The following is a 25778-nucleotide window of genomic DNA, read 5'->3' as shown; positions in this document are numbered from 1 at the left end:
ACTGTTCCCTCTAATCTTTCCCACCCATGTGGGGAATGAATTTTGATATATGCACCAATATGGAGGTGATGTGTGACACATCTCCATATTGGTGCACATAACAAAATTATTTTGGCAGGGTGTGGCAGAGGGGTTCAGATTGTGGGAGGGGGCTCAGAGCTGGGGCAGAGGGTTGGGATGTGGGGGGGTGATGGCTCCGGCTGGGGGTGTAGGCTCTGGGGTGGATCTGGGGATGAGGGGCTTAGGTGCAGGGGGGCTCCTGGGGGCTACGGTGGGGAGAGAGAATTCCCCCACAGCTCTCTTCCCCAGCAGTAGCACCTGGGCTGGGAGGGAGAGGCGCCTCTCCCCCGGTCGCAGCAGGTCCAGGGCTTGAGGAGGGGCATCTCTCCCCACCACAGCCCTGAGCATCTGTGCGGTGCTTATTAGGCAGCTGCGCAGCTTAGAGGGAATTTAGGTAAGGTGTGAATACAGGAGTGCTTAAGGTCACAATCTTAATACATGAAGATAGCTGGTACAAAAACCAGCTTCTGTGAATGACTCTGAAGGAAGATCTAGAAAGTGCTTTACCTCCGAAAGCTCTACAGAATGCAGCATGATAACTTCTTGGAGTTTCTCCAAAGACTTCTGCATTTCAAATATCTGCATAAGAAAGAATTAAAGGCGACTCCATTTTAGCTTCACAATTGAAATTTAATTTCAGTTACCATTAAAGAATATATTTTCGAGGTATTTGAACATACCTGAAACTCCAACCAAACTAGATTTTCAGAGCCAGCCCTCAGACTAACTGGAGCACAAGACGTTGCCACACCAGGGGCAGGGGAATTAAAAAAAGTATCAGCTTGGGTTCCAAGCTACGCCCCTTGCTTTCTAGACTAATAGTGTTTCAGGATCAGTTTCTCCAGCCTGAAGTGAAAGGTGCAGTTTGCTGCTGCCACCTAGCAACAACTTTGACCAAATGAAAAACGTAACACTGAAACTCAATGAAATCTGAGTTTAGTCATCTTTGGGTATGTCTACATTGCAGCTGGTGCCATGCCTCCCAGGACACACAGACTCAAACTAGCATGCTAAAAATAGCGATGCGGATATTGAGAAACAGGCTTGCTGCTGAATACATGCCCACCATACGCCTACGGTCCGTACTCAGGTGGGTAGCTCATGCTGCAACATCCAGGCTGCTGCTTTGAAGATGCTAGTTCAGGGGTTCTCAAACTTCATTGCACTGCAACCTCCTTCTGACAACAAAAATTACTACATGACTCCCGGGGGGGACGGGGGGGGGGGGGGGGGGGAGGGACGCAGGCGCCCGCCCGCCCTGGGGGGGGGGGAGGCAAAGCCAAGCCTGAAGCCCCAGGTGGTGGGGCTCGGGCTTTGGCCCAAGCAAGTGTAATGCCAGCCCTGGCAACCCCAAGACCAGAGCTAGGGCACGTTTGTCTCCCCAGGCATGGAGACATATCTTTTGTGTTAGGAGGATCAACATGGAAAGACTTGGATAAGGGCAAGGGAGACCTTAGAAAACTTCATCCTCGGAACAAAATTGAGGTTCCTAGGGAGGTGGTGAAATTTCGGATCAGTTAGGATAACTATTGGAACATAGTCTGAAACCAATATTGCCAGGAAATCCCAGAAAGCAATCTCTCTCTTTGGATTTCAGTGTTTCTACTTTTGGTTGAGACAAGAAAGTGCAGAATCACATGAATAAAAAGTCAGACAAAACTCTACTTTGAATTTTGGGAGAAGGTTTACCTCAGTTCTTTTTCTGAACTAGTTCACTCAGCCCTCCTCACCTAGACAATTCAGGCACAGCGACCCCGAGCTAAACCCCATTAGGCACCACCAGCCATTATTGATATCTTACTTTGTCCTCTTTCTTCACATTCTGCTGTCTCTCTGTTTCTAGCATTGTGTGCAAATTTCTCAATCTGTCATCTAGGAGATGGTTTGTTTCTTCAAGCCCCTTGATAACGTCCTGTAATAGAAACAATTCCCAACCAACTAAAGAACAGTATTTGTATATTTTCAGGCACATCATAGAAAGCATGAGCTGCTCTTTACCTTAAGTCCTGCAGCTTCATCTGAGAGACTAGTGTTCTGTTTCTGGGCCACCTTCACAGATTCCTTGGCTGCCTTAATCTAGGTGCACAGAAGGAATAAGATTATAACACAGGAGGTACAAACAACAAATAGTAATACAATACAAGTTTTCTGCATGTTATTTACAAACTGTGTCCCAAATGCCAAACAGAGAAACATGACAGAAGACAATATGCCATGTAGGGTACAGAAATAATGCTAAGGCATTAGCTGTTTATTCACTGTACAGTAAACCAATAACAGAAAATTAAGAGGCATGAAGTAGGCAAATAGTGCAATACCTTTTGGTCATATTCTGACATCTTCTCTAAGATTTCTGTTTTTTCTTGTAGGAGATTTTTAATCTTTTCAGCAAGTTGCTTTTCAGTCACTAAGGGAAAAAGGAATAAATCTAATAATTGTACTCCATGTCCTGAGAGAAAACTCAAAGCAGCTATCACCACTTTGTAGACTGTTTTCAAGTGAGGACTATATCACAAAGCAGGGTCTTGTGCATGCCGCCTTTCCATAGCACTCACTCCTTCCTGCACAACTGTGCTATAGAACTTAAGCTTTCATTTACATAAAAGGGTTGGAAAGCAACTGGACACAGAGTTAAGAATTCCCCTGCCATGGGGAAACTTTAGTTGGTGCAGAGCTGGTGTACCTGGCTCCTGTACATCCTTCCTCACAGAGCACAGGAAGCCTGGTCAGAGAGGGACACATTCTGCTTATGCCCAGACAGCGCATGTTTCCTTGGGAACCACTGCAACCTCAGACAGCTCTAGCTTATGTGGGGGTTGAGGTGGGGGCACAGATCTGCCCTGAGACTCAGGGAGCTGCAAATGGCTCCCTGATAGCTGGCTCTCTCTACTGCACCAAAAGTAAAATCTGTGCAGCAGAGAAACTAGGCCAAGGTTTCTACCTCTCATGGCTGTGAAGGAAACACTGAGAACATGAGCAGATCCTAAACTGGTGAGCGGTGCTGATGAGCTTGATGGAGCTGTGTTTAGTTCTCATAGGGAGTATTTCTCTGATGAAGCAATAGCCTGGAGAGGTGTGAACTTGCTCCTCCATCTAAATAGCTTGCTAAAATTATCATCTTTAACATCAAAATAATATTGACACTGAAACCTAATCTTTTTCGCAGAAACATCCAGCTAGTATGCTTATCCAAGTCCCAAATTGCCTCCCACATCTCCCTAGGTGTCATAAGCGCCAATTCTCCCGTTTCCAGTTTTCAAAACCTCCAGCTTCCTCCGTGACAATTTCTGCAAGGAAGTTATGCATCCTACCCCTCCATGGCATGGGGCACCAGTTATTGCTCCAGTAACCCATAAACTGCAGTGCAACTGCTGCCCCTCTCCTCCCCACTACACATGGGGTTTTGACAGCCAACCTCCGCCCTACTGAGGGTGGTATTTGAATTGTTGCTCGTGGCTGCTGCCTTTATCCTTAACTTGGAGGTGTGGGCTGTAGCAATCAGAAGCCCTAGTATCCAATGTTTCATCTTAATCCAGGCAGCCAATCCATGCGGCACCTTAATATTAAAAGATAAGCACTGCCACAGCACGGCACACATGGCTCATGCTGGCTTCCCTTAGCATATACAAAGATCTTAGCTATGTGTTCTCTTGAAAAGGAAAAGAAGACTAATACTTAGCCCTCATAACATGTGTTCAAAGTGTTTAAACGACACTAAGAACACTGAAAAGCATAAAGCATCTTACCTTGATACATTCTACTCTTTACCTACAGGAGAAAACAAGAATAAAAGGAACTGGTCACAAAAAGTTATTCAAAGGCTTCTATGAATCCCTCCCCAAAGGGGGGAAAACAACTGTGAGAGGGAGATTGTTAGCCTTAAGTGTTTGTGGCCTGAATTAGCATATTGAAAGATCTACATATCTATCTCTGTCAATTAAAGTGTCAAGTAACATTGAATAAACAAGCTTAGCTAAGAAAGCTTCTAGGCTAATGCCCTATTTCAGAGCCTGGGTAAAGGACTGTTTATTCAACCATTAGGAGGGCACAAATAACCCAAATTAGAATAAATTAATAAAAAATTAACCAACTGTACATCAAATGATCATCCCAAATTTGCAGATGTGGGGGGGGGGGGGGGAAGAGGGAGCACACAAACCTAGCTGCAATCAACTAGTTAAAATGAACTACATTTGTACAGAAATTACTATTTTCCAAGCAACTACTACTAAAAAAAGACATAAAAGACATAAAACTCTCCTTCTTATGCCCTTAAAAATTAAGACGACTTTGCGTGAGATCCAGAATCAGTGCATTAAGCAACAAAGCTAGAGTAATGAAAAAAATCAATGCTGTCCCAAAACATGTTTGTTTTCCATATTATTCTACTTTACACAGTAAGAGGCGTAGTCAAATGTATAGAATTTAAGTGTTTATTCTCACTTAATTTAAAGGTTGCAAAATAAATTGTCACTTTAGCAATCTAACTTTAAATGCTAATTCCCAAATGGATGACACTAGAAAAGAAAGTACATTTGAAGGCTGGTCTGGGATAAATACATTGCCCAGGCACTTGTTTGTGGAAAAGGGAAATGTGAAACATTCTGTGTGGAGTGGGCAAGAAGTGGGTTATGGAGGGGCTCTGCAGCTGCAATGAAGACTAGATCTCCTACCAGGGAACTGAAAATGGTCACTTGAGTGGTCAAATGCTTGTTATGTAGTTGGTTGGGGATTGGATCAGGCACTTAGGAGGCACAATTTCTATAGGCAATTTTACTCTTCCTCAGCATTCTAAGGTTTCCATAACAACTTCCTGCAATCTTGGAACTATACATTGACTGTTACTGAAATTTTCACTGTGATAGTTTGATAGACTCACTCCACAAATTAAAGAATATTGGTTTCAGTTTTAAAAGAAACTGTTAAACACTAAATTAATGTTAATTATCTAAATGGGAAAGGAAAGAAAAATATTGCTTTGATACTTGTAGCATTACAAGTATTCAGCCATAAGGGCCCAACATCACAAAGTACTAAACATCAGTACGCTCATAAACTTAAAGTGTACTCACTGAAAGGCAGGTTCTCCAGAACAGTATACCTAGAGTAGCAATTCCCACCAAGGCAGTGATAATGATGGGCTCCCATGGAAGTCCATGGAAGTCAGGCCCAGGCCGAATGTCCTCAGGCAGTGTGGCAACCAACTAAAACAACAGGGTGGACAACCATGAACAATTTTTTTTTAAGACCTTTTAATAAAATACACAGAAAGAGCAAAAGAAGCAAAACTCCATCTTCTAGTCATAAAACCAGAGAGGACTATCCAAAACCTTCTAGGGTAGTCATAAGTGTCTCAAATGGCCTGCAAAGAGCTCAGTGCTAGAACATGCCAAGGAAATGTAATTAGCCTAAAGAAGCATCTGTGGAGCCATGAAGAAGCTTGATGGTTGGGTTTGGCAACACAGATGCAAACAATCCGATCACATTTCTACTTGAAAAAAAATGTTTGAATATCTGAAGAACCTGGAAGTTAGGGGCTTCTATACGATTTAACCAACCAATACTCCCTAGAAGCCACCAACTTCTTTTTAAAAACAAGGCCAAGTGGATCACATTTATAGTTATAGATAACTAATCAATTAGCTCTTCAGCACATGAAGTCATTCCTTTTTACATTTCCCATCATTAGCACAATACTGAACCCATAAGAAAATATAAGCTTGATAGTCTGAACATTTTCTCACTCCCCTAGCTTCATCCTTGCCAAATGGTCTCTTCCCATCCCTGATATAAAAGTTAGGTTGGATAAGACAATTTTGTTTTAACACATTTAGCCACTGAGTCTCTTTTTAGCCACACAACTAAAACATGCAATCTTCCATAACCTTTGAAAAATTAAACGTTAAAGGCCAAAGATCCAGCTCATCCAGAGATCTGTCTTGTTTCAACAGTCTTTTTGAATATACAACGCACTTATGTGCAAAAAAATCATACCACCAACCCACAAGCCCAAACGAAAGACAATACACCCCAAAATAGTCCATCTAATGTTACAGCGACAAAAACCTCTACCGATTTTCCTACTTTGTTTCTCATACCTGCAAGCTTTAGGTAAAAGTAATTTGTGAAATACTGGGAGAATGGGAGTGACCTAACAGAAAGCGGAAATCCATGACAGCATTATAATGGGCTATATATAGCTAACGGTGATAACATAAACCGCAGTAAAATGGAAAGAACAAGTAATGGCAAGAGAATTTATTCCCTGGCTGGGAAGTTACTGAACACTGAGGAAACGAAGACTCTTGCTCCCCCAACGCACCCGAGGCCTAGCTCTCAATACCCAGCCATCTTCTCCTTCCCACCCCCCAGCGACAACGGACCCACCACCTCCACGCGAGGAGGGGCCAGCCCCACTCCGTGCCCCGCCCCAGGCCCGGCTTCCGGGCCGGCTCGCTGCCCCGCCGCGTCAGGGGGTTATGACGGGAAGGGGGAGGGGAACAGGCCGGCGGGTGTAGCGGTGACTACGGCCCAAGCTCACAGCGCTCGCTACCCCCTGGGAGGCGCCGTGCAAAGGGTGGGGGGGTTCGGGCCCCGGCTCGCGCTCAGGGGAATCCACGCGAGCCGCCCGGGGAAGGGGAAGGGACGCGCTCCCACCTGCAGCAGCCGGCCCGTGAGGGCGGCGTATCCGCGGAACAGGGGCCCCAGCAGGAGCGCGGCGGGGCCCGCGGCGGTGGCGGCTGCCCCGGGCGGGCTGGAGGGGGCCGCGGGCTCCATGGGGAGGGGGGCGGCGGTTGGCGGCGCTGAGCGAACTTCGCCTCCTTCGCTCGCCTACAACAACACGTCACCTCACGGTGACCCCGGCGCCGGCCTCTCGCGTCATCGCCCGGCGCCGGCAAGGGAGGCGCGGGAACCCGGAAGCGGCTCCGAATCTACGCCGCCTTCCCCCCGGGGCGGAGCGGAGCCGTGCGCGAGCCGCGATCCCTTGTGCTCCGCGCGCAGCCGGGCCTGGGGCCTCAGTTCCCCAGCCGGGGCCCGGGCCTGTCAGAGGCTGCGCCGGAGGAGAGACGGCTCCGTGTCCTGAGCTGCCGGGCGTGTCTGCAATCACAGTCCGCTCCCCCTGCCTAGCCTACGCAGGTGCGAGAGAGCCCCAGCCAGCCCTTCGGCCGGGCTGACCTGTCCCGCTGTCCCCGGCTACCCCCAGCGGGCACCGAGCACTAAGGGGGATGATTTTATATCATTTTAATTACCCGGTACAACTTGCGTGGGGGCACATGCCAAGTTTAGCTTGTGCCTGTAGATATACAAATCCAAGCTAAACAGAGACAGTTTTCAATCCATTCAAGCTAAAGTGGTGCAACTTCTCTGTTTATAGGAGCCCTCAGAACTCTCACACCGAATTTAATTTCATGTATTCCTACAATAGAATCATCTTTATAAACAATTGTCAGTTTGGATTGGGTCGTTTTAATGCCACAGGTATCTGTTTTTCTGAAGCCAGTCTATAGTCCTCTGCTCCCTAAACAGCTTTCTTTGCAAACAACCCAATTTTCATTTTATACATTTTTCATACAGTGTTTCACAAAATTGTTTTGGAGATGCCCCAGTAGGCCAACTATGAATGCTCAATTTAAAAAAAAAATCAACATAAAATTAAATAAATTTTAAAAAGTACATGCCATACTGTACTTACAAGATCTCTGAATGGTCGCATGTTTTCTTTAGCTAAAACAGCCACATCATTGAGAGTTATATGAGGTACAGCAGGATCTGCTTCTAAGTGAGGACTTTCAATCTTCACAGTATCATCCGCAGTAGTAACTATACCTTAGTTAAAAGGAGGAAAACGTTAATTTCAGAAATATTTTAAGTAAACCTACAGAACTACCTACAGTACACCTTAGTATTTATTCCTAGGCCCTGTCTACAATATGGAAGTTTTTTAAAATTAGCGTTCACGTGGTTGTGAGACCAAGGATTGTACCTCAGAAGTACCTGGCTCATAGACTTCTGATCTAACAATGCTTCACCATGGAATTGTTGCTGTGGCAAGAGATGTATGTGCAAATTCTTTCTCCACCATTACCCAGAATTCCTACTAATAGCACTTGAAAGTGATGTTTGACCACTCTAAAATTAGGCTATCATGCATATATACTCACATCCAGCACATCGCTCGCCCGCGCCGCTTCTTGCTGCCCCCATTGGCCTGGGACGGCAAACCGCGGCCAGTGGGGGCCGCGATCGGCCAAACCTGCCGCGTCAGCAGGTAAATAAAACTGGCCCGGCCCGCCAGGGTGCTTACCCTGGGGAGCCGCGTGCCAAACGTTGCCGACCCCTGGTGTAAACAGAGGCTCAGGGTTGGTGATCTCAGGCAGGACTTGCTGCCAGCCCTACTACTGTATATACTCATTTTTAAGTTTACTTTGCTTACAAGCAAATAAATGATTTTTAATTTAATTTTACATGGAAGAGAGTTGAGGAGGAATCTCTGCTACGTTCTTTCAGAAAATGGTGATACTTCTGTAGGTGAAAAAGCAGGATTCCGAGGGATTTAGTGTTCTTAGAAGGCAATGTTAATATACTAAATTTAGATGAGTCTGGCCTGAATCTGCTGAATCTGCACTCTGGATCCAAACTTAACTATTCTGACCCATCTCATAGAAATATGGGAATTTTCAGACTAGCAATCTGGTACATCCAGTCCAGTACCAGAGGCTTCAGAGGAAGGTGCAAGAAACCCATATAGCAGACAACTGTGGAATCAGCAGGCCATTAGCACAGTTTTTTCCTAACCCCTTTAAATAAGAGGTTAGTTTATGCCCAAAGCATAAGCATTTATATTTTTACATTTTTCTCTCTAACATACCTCTGGCTGATCTTTAACTAAAATACCTAACATGATTTTTTACTCTTACTGTCATTACATCATATATATCATTAGGCCCTAAGCAAAATAAGCAGTCATGAGATAAGAGGAAAGGTCCTCTCATGGATCATCAGTAACTGGTTAAAGTATAGGAAACAGAGGGTAGGAATAAATGGTCAGATTTCACAATGGAGAGAGGTAAATAGTGGGATTCCCCAGAAATCTGCACTAGGACTGTGCTGTTCAACATATTCAGAAATGATCTGGAAAAGGGAGTGAACATGAGGTAGCAAAATGTGCAGATGATACAAAAATCACTGACCAAAGCGGAATGCAAAGAGTTACAAAGAGATCTCACAGAATGGGGTGACTGGGCAACAAAAAAATGATGAATTTTTTTTGTTTTTACAAAAAGTGAAATTCAATACTGATAAGTGCAAAGTACTTGAAAACTGGAAAAGTACTGGAAAACACATAATCCCAATAACACATACAAAGTGAGGGGGTCTAAATTAGCCATTACCACTCAAGATACAGATCTCTTGAGTCATTGTGGATAGTTCTCTGAAATTTCTGGCCCAGCAGACTGAAGTCCTCTGTCTAGCCACAAATAAGATAAAGGCACAGATGGTACTATTGCAATTTACTCTACAATGCTCAGCCATTGTGACTCAGTTCTAACCTGGACTCACTTGTAGGAGTAAAAGGACAGCTCCAGGCCTATTCAAGCCTTAGCCTCTCCACTGAGACTGCAAACAACAGGCTTGGGAATGTGGACATTTTGTCCACTGGGAATTGAATAGTTGCCACCACATTTCACATATGCCAAACAGTCATCAGACGGTCCTGTGAGCCCAGGCTGAATTCAGAAAAGGACAGGCTCCATTCCCTAAAGTGAAAATCTTATTGTATGCAGGACTGGGTAGATTTTTACAGCGCTGTATACATTTTTTTTTAAAACAACCAGCTACCAACCCTCTGAGTCATATTGTTCCCATTGCCTCTTTTTTGTTAGCTTGTGACTATTTTAAATTTGAAATTCGTATAGTGTGTTGATATATCATAGAAGTTTTATACTGGGTAACTGAAGATTAATGTGAATCACTTTCTCTCAATCATGTGTAATAGTAAAGTGAGAAGAAAGGATGGTCTAGTGCAGGGGTGGGCAAACTATGGCCCAGGGGTCACATCCGGCCCTCCAGACATTTTAATATGGCCCTCGAGCTCCCGCCGGTGTTGTGAGGATAAACACATTAAAGATTGGGAGGTAGTCTCAATACATGGTAATGGGAGCCATATACGTACCAAAGATAGAAAGTTAGATTGTCCATCAGGTTCGGCACACCAGTCTGAGTATTAATATTAGAAACTGCATTTGTGCTATTTTTGTAGTGCACAAACACAGCAGAAGACTCTTTCCACTGACTTTAACAGGAGCTGAATTGCAATTATCAGAATCATTGAAAGATTTAGGCAGGATTTGCCAGGCATAGCATATTAATGTCAATTCAACCATACTCCTCTTAAAAATGTTTTAAAACATCAAGAAAATTACCTGCAGCCAAATCTTCTCTGTTACTTTGAATTGGCCCAAGGGACGTATCCGCCACTGACAATCCCTTCTCAGTATCAAGGATTTCCTGGGTTTCCTTTTTATCCAAGAGCCCCACCTCTTCCACAATATTCATATCTGGCTCAGGCTCCCTCAGTTTAAGAGCCTCCTCCTCCTCTTCAGTATGCTGTACTGGCCTCTCATCTTCAACTTGTGGGAACTTCTGACCAATTTCTTCAGCTGAACTTGAGCTTCCCACAAGATGGCTATCATATTCAGTTTCTTTTACAGTATCTATAGTAGAGAGAAAAGCATAGCTGTGGCATAGTTGGCTTGTCTTTCTCACTGGCAGCTGTATTGAGTGAAAGTTATTCAAAGACTGTGATTGACAAAGCCTTACCGATATCCTCCAGTAAATATATTCTTCCAGATGGCTATTTTTTTGTTCCAGCATATTTTTAGGCAAATTTCAGTGACACCCAATTAAATATTTGCATGGAAATTATGCAAGGTAAAAACACTGACCAGATGGAAGTTTTACTGAATCTCAGTAACAAGAATGTATCAGAAAATAAATGGCTAACTATTTGCTTCTGTTAAAAGTGCCCTATTTATACTAGGGTTTTGTACTGCCCTTCATCTTTGTCCCCATCACTATTATCTGACTAATCAGGCAGGCATCAGCAAGTCTCTGGTGGACTTCATGAAGCCTATGGCTCATCTTCCTTGCCAAGGCTGGCATGCTCAGTATTTCCTCCACTCATTCACTGTGTTTTGATGATATATTGTGGTGATGGGATTCTTATCTAGATATTTTTTCAGTGCCTAAGTTTAATATAAAATCATTACACATATCAGATAAAGGCACAGTTAAAGGCAGCTGCTGTGGAAGTTCAGCACCTACTACGTATTTCTAAAAATTCACTGCATGCCTGTAATTTTTTTTTTTTTCAAAACGAGGCCCTGTGTGGATGGGTCTTTCCTGACACATCCAATCACTTCAGTCTCATATGCAGGAGGCCTGTTCATCAGAATGAAGCAGATGGTTGCGGCTCAATAGCCGTCATCTCTCTCTCTCAGGGTTTATACAGCCAACCATCAGCACAATATCTGAGCCCTTCCACATAAAAATTGATTAGTAATAGTGAAGTTCCAAATGGAGTCTGGGTTTCTTTCCTCCTCCCGCCCCACCCAATTATGCTATAAACACTCTACTCGGAGTAGGGTTATATGTTTGTTTTAGGGGGGGGTTTCCTCCATAGGCAAGCAAAAACAACTCTCAACTTCCTCTGAGCAATTGTCAAACTTAAGATCCTACCTGTAATAGGCATGCTATAATCCTTCTCATGTTCTGGAACGGACACAAGAGGTTCACTCTCACTAACAGATGAGTACTTGTGCCTTAACAAATATATTAATTCCTGAACATCATCCATCAGTGCAGCTTCTTCATCCCACAAATCGATTTCTTTCACCACCTCTTCTTTATTTTCTGCTTGCCTTGCATCTAAAACATGTTCCACAATTTCCATTATCCTAGATTCTGAAAATGTAAGGATCTGGTCCAAAGCTTGTTCAATATCCTCATAATCATGATTACCCTTTTGCGCAAGATCCAGCTTCAACTTCATGTTGTGAAACATGGCTTCTACCCTGACAATGTGCTCGGGCCCAAGATACTTTTGTAAACGTGCCACTCGCTTTTCATCAAGAAATTCTTTCATTATAGTGAGCTGCTTCACAGCCTCTCTGTATCCTGGCTCCACAGCTTCATTTGTGGTTACAGAAGTATCAGCAGGCCCTGTCTGCTCTATTACGTTCTGAATATCTTTCAGGTCTTTCTGCACAAGATCCTCTAAGAGAGGATCTTCTGTTTGATTAAAGTCATTTTTGCTGTCCACTGTTTCAAGGGACTTGTCATTTGGCAAAGTCCTTTCATCCTCTTCTTCCACTTCAGGTGCTACTAATCTTTCTTCTGTTTCTGGAGACTCCTCGTCTTCTTCCATCTCATTCAGTTTAGCTCCACTCAATTGTATATCCTCCTCTTCATTCTTGGTCTCACTCAAATCTTGCATGCTGTTCTTTCTGGCATGCTTAAATGTTGTGTTTGCTTCCTCTCCTGATTCATCGATTTCATAAACAGGAGTAGCAGTTCCTGAAATAGCTCCATCTGGTATTTCCAATTCTGGGTTTGTACTTTCTCCATCTAATTTATTACCCTGTCTATTTGCAAGCCTCTCTTTTGACAATTTTGCACTCGCAGCATTGTCATCATCTAATAGTTCTTCCTCTGCTTGACTTAGGAGGTCATCATCTTCTTCAGCTTCCAACTCTTCAGACAGAAATTCTGGTTTTACTGTTTTTTCTCCAACTATATCGGTTCCAAGAGCTTTGTCTTTATTTTCATCCCCACTATGAGCAGTGTCTTGTTGGGTCAGCCTCTCTAGCTCAACATCCTGTGTAGTGTCTGTGGATATTTCTTCAGTTGCTATTTCACCAATACTTTTTTCTAGTGTCTTCTTGCCTGTGTTTCTGGAAAGCTCTTGTTCTGCATCTTCCTCTGAATACCTGGTCTTGTTTTCTTGTTGCTTAGATTGCTCAACAGCTCCTTTACTCGTATGCTGATTGTTCGGGTCTTCTTCCTTTTTTCCCCTTAGTATTTCAGTTTCTTCCTTAACAGCAACATTTGTTTGATTCTCATTCTCAGGCATCCTTGTTTGTTCAAAATCCTCTCCATTTTGTTGAATATCTTGTTTCTCTGTAGCAGATGTTTCATGCTCTCTTTTGCCTTCTAAGAGGTCAATATCCCCCAGGTGACTTTGGGATGCACTTTTTCGCTCCTCCAGTGGTTCTGGTAGAAAATTGATGGATTGCTGGTCCCCAGATGCTTTTTTTCCCTTTATTTTCTTCCATAATGTTTTGGGTTTTGTATCATTTTCCAAGCTGTCCTCCAAAATCTCCTCCTCTGCCTTTTCTTTATCTTTCAATATTTTATGAAGAGTAATTCCTTCTGGATCATCTTTGATGTTTCCTACAGGTGGTTTTAAAGCTTCTTGCTTTTCTTCAATGGATAATTTAGACTCCAGGCTAGGAATAGCGCTAGGATCATGCACAGATGTGCTGTGCAGTTCTTCAGTAAATGATTCTGTCTTATCATCCATGAACTCTTCCTCATACTGTTTAGTTTTATTTGTTTTTTCCTTTGGATCTTGGCCATCTACAACATGTTTTTCCTTTTTGAGAAGGTCTTCTTCCGTTAGATCTTCAAGCTGAACTTTTGCCTCTGTTTTATCCTCCTTACTAACTGGGATCACCTCATCTTCTTCCTCTTTTTCTTCCATTGAATCAGACTTGCTCACATCTGTATCATCATTTGTTCTTGCACCCCCTCTGCGAGTTGGAAAGATAGTGTCCTCTACAGTTGTTAATAAACCCGGATAGTCTTTTTTCTCATTATTTCTTTGGGTAATTAACTCTGCAGCATCCTCAATGGTTTCATAGGGTTTATTCTTTTCTGACTCATGGTCAGCATATTTACTAGCTTCTGAGTCCACTGGAGTTTCTTCTTTTGTAAATGACAGCAAAGGAATTTCTTCAGATTGTTCCTTAAGATCTTCTAGCCACTCTGTGTCATGAGAATCAGTATTCAAATCTTCATTAAAATCATCCTCCAGTGATGTCACAAGGCTAGTCATCTCATCATCAGACACAAGGGCATCTGCAGTTGAGCCAAATTTTGTTTTCAAGTCCATAGATAGTTCTCTGTTTAAAAGTGTATAGGCATCAATCTCTTCACTCTCCTTATCTGATTCTTTGGCTGTACCCTGAGGATTATTAGACTTTTTGGCATTTTCACTTTCTAGCACTTTTAATTTTTCTTGTAGCATTCCTTCTGATTGAGGATGTGCAATTTGGTCTCCCTGAGACTTTTTTTCATGGCTATATATGTTTAGATCATCCCTTTCAGATTTGAAGAGTCCCTGTACATTCTCAGTATTTTCAGAAAGAAAACTGACTTTTTCTTCTGTTTTGGTGAAGCCTTTCTTGTTTTCTTCTGGAACTGGCTCAAGAACATCAGTCTCAGAAACATCAAGGGGCTTTACAGTATTGGACCCTTCTGTCTCCTCCTCCTCTTTGGTTTCTTCAACAACTTCTGTCCCTGGAGCATTCAGTTCAGCTTTGCCCCTGTTCACCGCAGTTTCTTCCGAAGATTTTAAAAGCTCATCCACATTATAGTTATCAAAATTATCTTTTCCTCCATCAAAACAAACAAAATCAGTTTCCTGGAGCAAAGGGGAAAAAAGCATTGTCAGTTGTCAGAGAGTTTTTTCTATTACACCAATGTAAAAGGTTCAAACAATTTTCTTTACCATTACACATGTCTACACTTTTCCATTAACTGGGGACTAAATCTTGAAGTCTGTAATCAAAACTTCCATTGACTCAATGGGAGTTTTCTTGAGTAAGGACTGAGTAGAAAAACCAAGTAAGGACCTTAGGATTCCAAGCAGTGGGCTAAATCCTAAGCAGTCATGAACAGATAGGGTGTCGATGGCAGAGTTGGGTATATTTTAAATAATCTATCATGTGCATCTTTGAAATTGGAGCTATTGTCAGTAAAATGGCAAGGACAAGTTCTTCTTTATCAAGTGATTAGCATATAGTGGGTGCTATCATAAAAAAATAGTGATACAAACTAAATGTTTGTACTTACACGATACACATGAGCCAAAATTCTGTCTGATCCTGCAACCTTACTCACATATGTATTTCCAGTATTCCTTACTCAAGTATTCCTTACTCACATATGTATTTCCAGTAATTACAATGGCGTTACCCATGTGAATAAGAGTTGCCGAATCAGACTGATAACCTATATGCTAATAGAGTTAAGCAAACAAAGAGGCTTACACAGTTTCAAAGTTTTTCTCTAAGTTCCAGAAGTTCTGGGAAACAAACCTATTCATTCAGAGTTTGTATGAAACAGCCTCCATACAACCCAGCCAGTAACATTTCTTCAGGGATTCTGAGAACATTCTATGTATAGTTATTTAGTCACTTTTTGTCAGAAGAAAGAATGTTCATTTAAGACAAGTCCAGTGTTCAAATTATGGTGGATATAGACATATATACACACAATATTAGTTCACTGACTGAAAAGTAATTACAGTTTTTTCCTCCTAGGGTTATTAAGGTCCCAGTTCTCTCTCTCTCACTGATTTCACTCACAGTTCAGGAATGAGCCCTAAGTGTAATAAAGTCAGTCAAAAAAGTCACAATCAAAACTTACATCTGTTGGTAGTTCTAGCTCATCACTGGTATTATAAATATAATTTATTTCAAGTAAATCCTTTGGAAAATATCCAAATTCACTGCCAACCTGCCAGAAAAAAACCAACAAAACAAAAAGAAAAGTTTCAACGTAAAGAAGCTTGTAAAGCCACATTAGAAAAAAAGTGACTTTAAAAATTACAATTAGTAGTTAAGAATACATGAAGTTAGATATTAAATCTAAATATTTCTAGACATACAGAATACCACAATAAATTGGTGAAACGGAACAGTAATACATTACACTTGAATGTTTAATTTGAGATTTTAAACCAGGGATCGGCAACCTTTGGCACGCAGCTCGCCAGGGTAAGCCCCCTGGTGGGTCAGGCCACTTGCCGTATCCGCAGGTTCGGCCGATCGCGGCTCCCACTGGCCATGGTTCGCTGCTCCAGGCCAATGAGGGCTGCGGGAAGCTTACCCTGGCGAGCCGAATGCCAAAGGTTGCTGAGCCCTGTTCTAAACATTAATTAAGCCTCACAACACCTTTGTGAAGTAGGGAAGTATTTCTACTCCCCTTTCAAAGACAGGGCCAAATAAGGCATAGGGCCACATAGCAAGTTATGGGAAGAGTTTGGAATGAAACCCAGGAGTCATGGCTCATAGCACACTCTCACTGACTTCACAAATGCTCCGACCACTTTCTTGTGCACAATTAACAAAAATATCTTTTTGTGATAAGGCCTGCAAAAATGTCACATTTTTAAAGCAGACAACCAACCTCCTCCATAACTTTATACTTCTCCCCTCACATTTTGAAAAGATTTCTTAAAGCCAGCTTTTAGAAAACACAAAACTGCACCTGAGTTATTGTAAATTGCTGAACAGTAGCCTTTTATCACACTAATATTATCTACCTTAGTATCAGTGTGTAAAATGTGACCCTCTTTGCAAACACACTTGTTCTTCAGTAGCTACTGTTTCCAGGTGAGCAATAGCTGCAGGTGGTCAGTAAAGAGTAAGGTGATGTGGTGATCAAATGCAAACAGTGGGAGACAAAAGCTCTCTTATCACTCGCTAGTTAAAGATCCACAGAATAATGCTCTCACTTGGGAGCTCTGATAACTGCTGTCAGGAAGCCAATATGAATAGCACAGTATTGCTTCAAAGATTAGATAGCCACAGCAATGAGAAACTGGCAGACACCCTATTAAGAGTACAGAGTCCCTAGAAAGCCAAAATATGCTCAAGAATAAAACACTGCTCATTTCCTTGATATCTTGATGTTTTTATTGTAGGAGCAAGAAGGCAATTGCCAATATTCTTGGAGAGTCTGAGTGAAGATCGTTCAATTAAGGATCAAAATAAAAAAAGAACATAGTTCACTCTATCAAAATAATTAGATGGGACACATTCTGATATCAATTACACTGGTTTACAAATCCAGAGTAGTTTCCAACAGTTCAGTGACGCTCTCTGGATTTGCCACAGTGCAAATAATAATTAGAAGTTGGTCTAGGTGTGTAATACATAGATATAGTAATACACACATAAATGAATAAAATTCTGAAGGGAGATGGAGTTTCCTTTGTTAAATATTTACCATTCAAATCCTAAATTAAATAGCTGTGGAAACTAGTTACATAACAATAATGTTTACAGAATTGATATCATTTTTTTGTATACGCTACAGGGAGAAGTAACTGCTACTATATTTTAAAAAATCCTGTGTATTATATTTGCGATAGGAGCAAGCCAAGCAATTAGCCTAGAAAAGCTAGTTCAAATCCCTTCCCCTTTATTCCCATAGAATAATGCTATCTTTTTCTTCACCAGTTAATATTCCATTTTTCAAAGACTCTTTCAAGTGCAAAAGCCGAAGCCTCAAAGTAGCTTCCTTATAGACTAATCTTAATGACAACAATTAGGCATCACACTTTCACACTACTTTATCATAATCCAAGCTTCCAAGCATACAACTCCCTTGCCATGACCCAGTTTGCAATTTAACATGGCCCATGACAGAAAAACGTACTCCTATATATTGCCATGCATGCAAAGAAAAATATTCTTTATTCTATTCAGTAGTGATTGAGGCTTGAAAGGAAAATAGAATGTCACGGCAGAGAATGGAGGGAAAAAATGCATCCTGCAGCCTATCTGGGAGATGCTCGTAATTAATTGCAGCTGAACTGATCTGCAAATGAGACATGGGTTTAAACACACTTGCATCTAGAATTAAAGAACTGGCAGTCTCTGAAGTCTGTATGTGTCTGAGGTAATTGTGCTTGTAGTGTCTCTCTATGACAGCAATCTCTAGTAGCTGATTCACAAAATGATACTGACATCTTTATACCACAAAAAGCAATCGCTTCACACCACCTGCTGAATACCACAATGACAGAAACCAGAAAGAGGAAATATTCTCCTGCTATGTCTGAGTTACAAGGTTCAGCTATTATTTAAAAATAAAATCCACAAAAGCACAAACATCATCAGGAATATTCTCACTTACAAGGATCCAATACAGCAGGAGAGTTGGTGCAAAGAGATGGTTAGATTGCTCTACCTTTTTGTGTAGCCTTTGTATATCATTCAGAAAGATTAGAATCAAATGTTAAGAGCAATTCCTGAACTCCATGTGGATCTTCCAGAAATCAATTCTCTCTCACACACTTTGTTTTTAAAGTAACTCTATCCACAACCATGAGTCCAGAGAAAGGTGGCCACAAGCCAAGTCCTTTTTTTGGTGTGAGGCAAGGAAACAGAAGGAAACATTTATCTGGTGCAGGACTGAATAATGTTCCATCCTGCACCACAGAGTACCGTATATACTCGATCATAAGCCAGTTCGTTTATAAGCCGACCCTCCCCCAAGATGGATAAGTAAAAATGGAAAATTTTTACAACTCGTTCATAAGCCAACCCTATAATTCAGGAGTCAGCAAACACTGGCTCCCGGGCCATCAGGATAAGCAGCTGGTGGACCGAGATGGTTTGTTTACCTCAAGTGTCCGCAGGCATGGAGGTAAACCTAAGTAAACAAAGTGTTCCAGTGAGCCAGCTCCTTACCCTGACAGGCCAGAACAGCAACTGGTGGGGAAATTTTTTTTGGGGGGGAGAAGCTGGGAGTCAGGGGAGTAACCCCTGTGACCACCCCCCATATGACCCCACCCCTAGCCTGGGACCCCCACACTCTCCCCATCCCATCCCTTCCCACCTTATCTGAGGAGGGCCAGAGGAGGCAGTCTCTGGCCTGGCTGGAGCTGCTCCAGCGGGGGGGCAGCGTGGCCGCAGCCTGCTCCAGCGGGCCAGACCAGGCGGCATGGCCGCAGCATGGTCCAGCGGGCTGGGCTAGGCGGCACAGCTGCAGCATGCTCCGGCAGGCCGGGCGGTGTGGCAACAGCCTGCTCTGGGGGGTGGGGCCGAGCGGCTCGGCTGCAGCCTGCCAGCCCCAGAGCTGCAGCTGCTTCGGAGGCTGGGGAGAGAGCAACATGGCCAAAAGCGGAGAGACTCCGGCCCCGCCTCTTCCCTTCTGGCTCTGCTGGCTGTGCTGCCTCTCCTTGCTCCCTCTGTTGGGGGGAGGGGCTGTGTCCCACCTCTCCCTTGCTATATCCATTCATAAGCCGACCCCCTTCTCTGGTGCTTCCCTTTTTTACTAAAAAAATTCGGCTTATGAATGAGTATATACGATAATATATATTTTTGTGGGGTAGAAATCAGAAGTCTAACACTGAAAAACTGTTACTTTAAAAAGTGGCAGCTGTTTGAAGCTGCTCAGAGATTTGGGATATTAGAGATTCTGATAAAAATGTGGGCATGATTATAAATGTGGGGTGTTTTTTATTTTGGTGATATGGACTGTTCATGGGGCAGGGGGAGGATACCTTACAGAGACAGTAATATATGGAGTTAAAAAAGTATGACATATGAAGTATGACATGGCCATCAACTCTTCGTGCTTTGAGGAAAACCTGGCAGCAATATTTTCTCTGAACTGATGTTTCAAGGGAATTAAAAACAGAATTATTCTTTAACACTCTGAGCATTTTCCATTGTACTAACAACAGAGTAGATCCTGCAAACCCTCCGCATGCAGAATTCCCCTTGACTTCAATGAGAAATCCGCGTACAGAGGGCATCCAAGAATGAACTCAAGACTAAGATGCTATTCTTGCAACAGCTTGAAGGATTTTTGCAATCATCAACAACAGCTTGAATAGAGGGATGAATTAATAGGCAAGTAAAAGAGCATGTAAAGCAGTGAACAACTGCTTTAGATTTTCCAACCTGCATTAACCCTTGCTCATCTGATCATGGTCCTTCAAGTCACCCATATTTATTATGGCCCTGATCTTACAAATGACTCCACTTGGACACAGTCACTTGCAGGATGGGGACTATATGTATAAATTTTGTTTTGGAACGAGCCCAGTTCTTTAGTAATTCTGATCCTTAAATACTGTTTCATCTGGTGGCCCAAAGCAAGGACAGAATAACTATAAGTGGGTTAGAAATAGCTATAAATTCTTCTAAGAAATCAAATTCCCCATATTTAAGAGCCAATAAAATTAAAGTTTATGGTGGAAATGTGTAGTAATACATTTCAGATGATAAACTGTTTATGCAGGTTGCAATATAATCAGCTTAACTCCTTGTATGATAAATAAGTACAGTATCCCTGTAGTTACTTCTTGGTTTTATAACTCCCTCTTATCCCTACATAAAAGGGCACTGAAATCAAATTTGTCCCAAAATTTAGTAGTTGTTTTTAAAGGCACATTTCCAAAGCCCTAATATGAACAGAAAAGGTTCTATTTACATACATTAATTGACGATTTGAAAACATATATAAATAAGTATCCCTCTGAAAAGCTTGCAACCTAGTTATTGCAGCATTGTCTTATCAGGAGAAGCTGAAAGTGAAACTGACTAGAAACTAAAAATACAAAAATTAAACTGATTAGTCTTTTTTCATTGTTGGCTAGACATGCAGAAAGCCGCCTAAATAGTGAAAAATAAATTGGATTTTTAAAATTCTTTCAAATCTAATAATGTAAGGTATTATTTTTTAAACACAAATTAGGACTTTTTATTTGGGTTTTTTTAAATATATTACCTTAAGCTTGACAATGTGCCTTTAAGATACTGGTGCTAGCTCTGTTAATGAATATGGTTAAAATGTTGATTCTGCAATTTCTTGTCTGTTGAATAATCTGTGGGCCTGATCTTGCAGCCCTTGCTAGCTTGTGAGTAGGAGCTGCAGGATTGGGCCCATGTGTTAGCTTTTTGTGTTTGTGGAGAGCTGGCAGCCCTGGAAACTGGTGCCATCTAATTATCCAGGTTATTTATGGCACAGTACGTGTCAGAAGGGAATTGCCAGCATGATAGAATTATAAATTCTGCTTCTTTCACCACATGGCACAGCTTTCCACTTTCTTCTATGCTATTTTAATTGGATCCTACTATTACTATGAGGCTGCCTGTCCCCACCCTAAGCAACACCACCTGCCAGTGCATGAAGCCAGTAGTCACACAATAAGAGCAGCCATGGCTTTGTGAAGTCCAGTCCAGCTCACTGAGGCACAAGGACTTAGTTGTCAACAGCAGCGTTCATCTTTGGGAGCAAAACAGTAAAGACATGAAGAAGAGCAGGGGAAAGACAGGAATAAAGAATTTAAGGGCATGACCCCGCAAGATGCTGAGCATCATTAACTGCCAGAGATATTAGTGAAATCTGAGGCTGATCAGCACCTTGCAAAGTTAGACTTTTTGTATTTTTTAATAATCTTCTTTCCTCTTCCCTGTGAGTGCCCCCATTCCGCAGATCTCGTGTAAGCAAAACTACTTCCCACTGAAGTCAACAGGAGTTTGCCATGTCATGACTTCAGGATCAGGGTCTGAGAGGGTTTGCTGAAGGGGTCTTCTTTTCCTGCTCAAGTGACCTATCATCTTTAAACAGAATAAAACAAAACAACAGCCTTGTCTAAAGGTCTGTTACAGTCTGATTATGAAAAAATTACTATCGTGAGTAGTCCCACGGAAGACCCTAAGTTTTACAAACACTTCCTTATTAAAACTGAAATAATTGTCGAAGTTCAATTTGCTTTTCACTCTTTATGCCTTTTTTTTCTTTACTTAATTTGGACAATAACAATACCTAGTCAATTGAACGATAGGATTATGAGTACATAAAAAGCCATAGGCCACCGTCCTGCAAAGATTTATTCACTTGCTTAAGTTTATGCAGTCTGTGTTGCGTCACTAAAGCCAATGAGACCACACACAGCGTGCAAAGTTAAACAGATGCTTTGCAGGACTGGGACCTTAGTTTCTAGTCACTTTCAGGTTCTCGTGTACTAGCACAATGTTCGGTCCGCAAAAACTGCAGGGGAATTTTTAAAAAATGGAAAAATATTTCTCTTGCTTTATTTAATATATGAAAAGTTAATTCTTACAAAACCTAATGTATGATCCAAATATGACCCAATAGCATCCCTTAAAAATAAAAGTGTATGTTAAAATCTTGTCTCAAGTGAAAATTACATCTGTTACACTATCTCTTCTATGTAAAAAAGTGAAGTGTTTTCAGATTTTTGAAAAGGAGCCAAAGAAATAAAGATGATTGAAATGTACAGTGCTAAAATGGCCAATACAACTGAAATAAAATAAGAGTTTTGCAGTACTTACACTTCCAGCCCAAAGCTCAGTTGATTTTCCTATTAATTTGTAATACACATACACTGCTTCTCCTTCTTTCAAATTTATAAAGCGACAGTCTGGACCTTTAAAATCCTGCTTTGCTTTCCCGCGATACATCAACACTGTACAAAGAAAACAAAAACAAAATATAGCATTTTAAATAAAGCACAGTTCCCTGAACAGTATCTGTATTAATTAGCAGGAAAGAAGGCCTTGTTGTATGCAGAATATGGCTAATATATTTATGGGCATCTGGTCAAGGGATAAGAATATATGACTGATTTAAGGGACAAAAATTTATATGGTAATATTAAGATTGTTTCATGATGTGATGTTAAAAGTTACAACCTTTATAAAGAACTTTTGAAAATGTTAAAAGTACAATAAGAAAGAGGTATTATTATTAATAATAATTTTAAATTAGATAGATCCAAAGATGACACGTGCTTCATGACTAATCAGCTTTCATGTTATTCAGTGCAGAAATTATACCTGTAGAGGGTGGAGGTTTGTTTTGTTTTTGAAGAGGGTTTTTGCAGGAGGAAGAGAGCTGGGGAAGCTAAAAAAACTGGTCAAGATTATCAATTTATGAAATGCAAGTTCATCAAGGTAAGTCTTTAGGAAGTCTGTACAGCAAGGCAAAGTCTTTTTGTGGTACAATTATTTAAAATTGTATGATTATTTTTTGTATAAAAGTAAAAAAAAATCAGATTCTTGCAGCTTATGCCACAACAATTCATTTTCTAAGTATTTTGGAATGCTTATTCTTGCAAATCTGTGTCAAAGATGATGGAAAATTATTTCTACTGGACTGTCAATATGCCAAGTGTCAGGTACCTTTTCAGACTGAACTCTGGAGCATAGCATTAATATCTGTCAGTCAAAAGAAATACAGTAAGTCCCCTAGGGAGAATGCCTGAATATTTGTATATTTCCAAGAACTCAGGTTGCTCCCAGTTTACTTGATGTAGGGAAAGAAATAACAAACACACACATAAAGAGGATGAGTTCAAGTTGTGCTTGTTCCTGTGAAATCCATTTTCTTTGCTCTTTGTTTAAAAAAAAATATTAAGAAAAAGAATGGATCCTCTCTGCCTGGAAGAGACGGTTTTGTTTACAAGGAAGGGGAATTCAAACATTTGATGTTTACTAAAAATCTAAAACACAAGCAATGTAATATACCAGGAAACTGGGAGGGAGACTTGGCCACCCTCAGACCAACAAGGTTAGCAAACCACTAAAAAGGGTAATAACCCGAACGCAGGAGCTTTCTACCAGCACCGAGCTCCCCTTTGACACCGGGCCTCCAAAAATCGGAGTAGTTTTTAAACACATTTCTTCCCATAAGAAGTGGCAAAAGCTTAGACAGAAAACAAGAGAATGTCTCCCTCCCTAGCCAGATCCCCCAATAACCAGCCCAGGTCCTTGTCCCTCTCCCTTTACACGACACACTAGGCGGGGAAGGCAGGCGGCGTACTTGCAAACAACTATTTGTAATAAACTAAGCAACAAGTTTCCAAGCAATCTTTAGGAAGCCGTGGCCAGAGGGAAGGGCACCAGGCATCCCTGTCTCCCTCGACAAGAGAGAGGCAGCGCCGGGAGAGAGTAACCTCAGCATCTCCCTCCCCACAAGAGGGCGCTTCGGGTGGAGCAGTGGTGTGGGGGCGCAGGGTGGTAAACCCAGCATCTCCCCCTCCCCGCAGCAGGGGTGACCCAGCGGGCCCCCAATCACTGCCTCGTACTGGGAGGGGCCCCTGGAGATGCCAACAGGTCCTGGCCGCGGCCGAACAGTCTCACCGGGACCGGACCTCCCGCGGGAACCCCAGCGCCCCGCACCCACTTACTGCTGCACTCCGGGTCGGCGCAGCGCTTGCGCTCGGCGAAGCGCCGGTCCAGGTGCTTGGCGGCCAAGCAGAGGGGCCGCTGCGCGGGCAGGAGCAGGGCGACTAGGGCGAGGAGCAGGAGGGAGAAGCGCAGCTGTGCTGCAGCCATGTTAGCAGGGCTGGCGGCGGGGGGAGGAGGGAGCGGGGCCGACACGTCAGCAGAGCCGGGATGGAGGAGGATGTGGAGGGAGGAGGGACCCGGGTGGGAGGGGGAAGAGGAAGAAATCCACCGCCTGTCCCAGAGTAGAGGCGAGAAACCCCTCCCCTGCCATCCCAGCCCCAGAGGACAAGGACCCCTCCCCTGGCACCCTAGCCCTAGAGGAATTTAGGGACCCCCTGGTGCCCCATCCAAGAGACTGGCTGCTTTCACGAGACTCCTACCACGTCCATCTAACCTCAGCCACGTCCCACCCCATTTCCCCTCCCTCCTTCCTACGAACACTTACCAGCCCATCTTGGAGAGCCTCCTGGCATGACGCTCGATCCCTACATAGCTCCTACATCCAGATTTTAATAAGAAGGGAGCAGAGATATCATGGATATTGCATGGCAGAGAAGCTCCTTGCAGAACTTTTTTTCACTGTTGAAAGAGGTGGCAAGACGTTGCTTTTGTTCAGAGCCTGGGAGTTGGGGTGCAGTAATTATTTTTTCACTTTAAGGGCTGAATCTTTTCCACTTATGGAAAAAGTGAAGTCTTGGGGGTGGAGAACTTGTATACAGAAGTAGAGAGTCCTGCTCGATTCGGAAGGGAAATTTGGTTTAAAGTACATGTAGTCTAATGCATTCCAAAAGCAAAATATTTTCTGTTCAGAAGTAGTATTGGGCTAAAGTCACTGTCTGGAGCAAAGCTGCGTTAACAGGATAAGAGGTCTGGAAGTGGGGAATGAACTCTTTCAGAAGTTGAGAGGTCTCCTTTAACCTTTCCTCTCCTTTTCAGTTCACTGTAAGGAGTAATCCTGCCTCCCTTGGCCAGGGGGACTAGATAACTTAAGAGGTACTTTCCCTCTTTGAGTGTAAAGGTGAAATAGGTTCTATCCGTTGTACAAATTTCTGGTGGGTAGTGATGCTCAAAATGAGGCAAGAAGTCAAGCAAAAATAAAGGTAATTCTTCATATTATCTTTAAGTACATTGTATCTATATGTGAGATGGGTGTACCTATATAACTGTAACAAGAACACATCAACATTGTGAATATGTTTCAGAGTAACAGCCGTGTTAGTCTGTATCTGCAAAAAGAAGAACAGGAGTACTTGTGGCACCTTAGAGACTAACAAATTTATTAGAGCATAAGCTTTCGTGGACTACAGCCCACTTCTTCGGATGCATATAGAATGGAACATATAATGAGGAGATATATATACACACATACAGAGAGCATAAACAGGTGGGAGTTGTCTTACCAACTCTGAGAGGCCAATTAATTAAGAGAAAAAAAAAACT

General features: G+C 42.4%; 1 protein-coding gene across 3 annotated transcripts in view; it reads right to left on the bottom strand.

Annotated features, from left to right (window-relative positions):
* The window catches only part of MIA3 (MIA SH3 domain ER export factor 3), a 37381-nt gene extending 12903 nt beyond the window's left edge, over window positions 1-24478 (bottom strand). Inside the window, exons 1-12 of one of the 3 annotated variants that reach the window (XM_034764635.1) lie at window positions 24299-24478; window positions 22443-22576; window positions 15772-15861; window positions 11800-14764; window positions 10485-10775; window positions 7754-7887; window positions 5133-5264; window positions 3807-3828; window positions 2379-2467; window positions 2059-2136; window positions 1862-1972; window positions 568-639 (exon numbers count right to left, since the gene is read on the bottom strand). In XM_034764635.1, the coding sequence (XP_034620526.1) occupies window positions 568-639; window positions 1862-1972; window positions 2059-2136; window positions 2379-2467; window positions 3807-3828; window positions 5133-5264; window positions 7754-7887; window positions 10485-10775; window positions 11800-14764; window positions 15772-15861; window positions 22443-22576; window positions 24299-24446 (4266 nt within the window). In that variant the 5' untranslated portion in view covers window positions 24447-24478. Of the gene's footprint in view, window positions 1-567; window positions 640-1861; window positions 1973-2058; window positions 2137-2378; window positions 2468-3806; window positions 3829-5132; window positions 5265-6717; window positions 6907-7753; window positions 7888-10484; window positions 10776-11799; window positions 14765-15771; window positions 15862-22442; window positions 22577-24298 lie in introns of those variants that run through there. The other 2 variants (XM_034764636.1, XM_034764637.1) reach the window with 2 other exon arrangements.
* Between the last annotated feature and the right edge of the window lie 1300 nt (window positions 24479-25778).

Source organism: Trachemys scripta, chromosome 3 (assembly GCF_013100865.1).
Source record: "Trachemys scripta elegans isolate TJP31775 chromosome 3, CAS_Tse_1.0, whole genome shotgun sequence".
NCBI classification, from domain to species: Eukaryota; Metazoa; Chordata; order Testudines; family Emydidae; genus Trachemys; species Trachemys scripta.
This window is presented reverse-complemented; position numbering and strand designations above follow the sequence as displayed.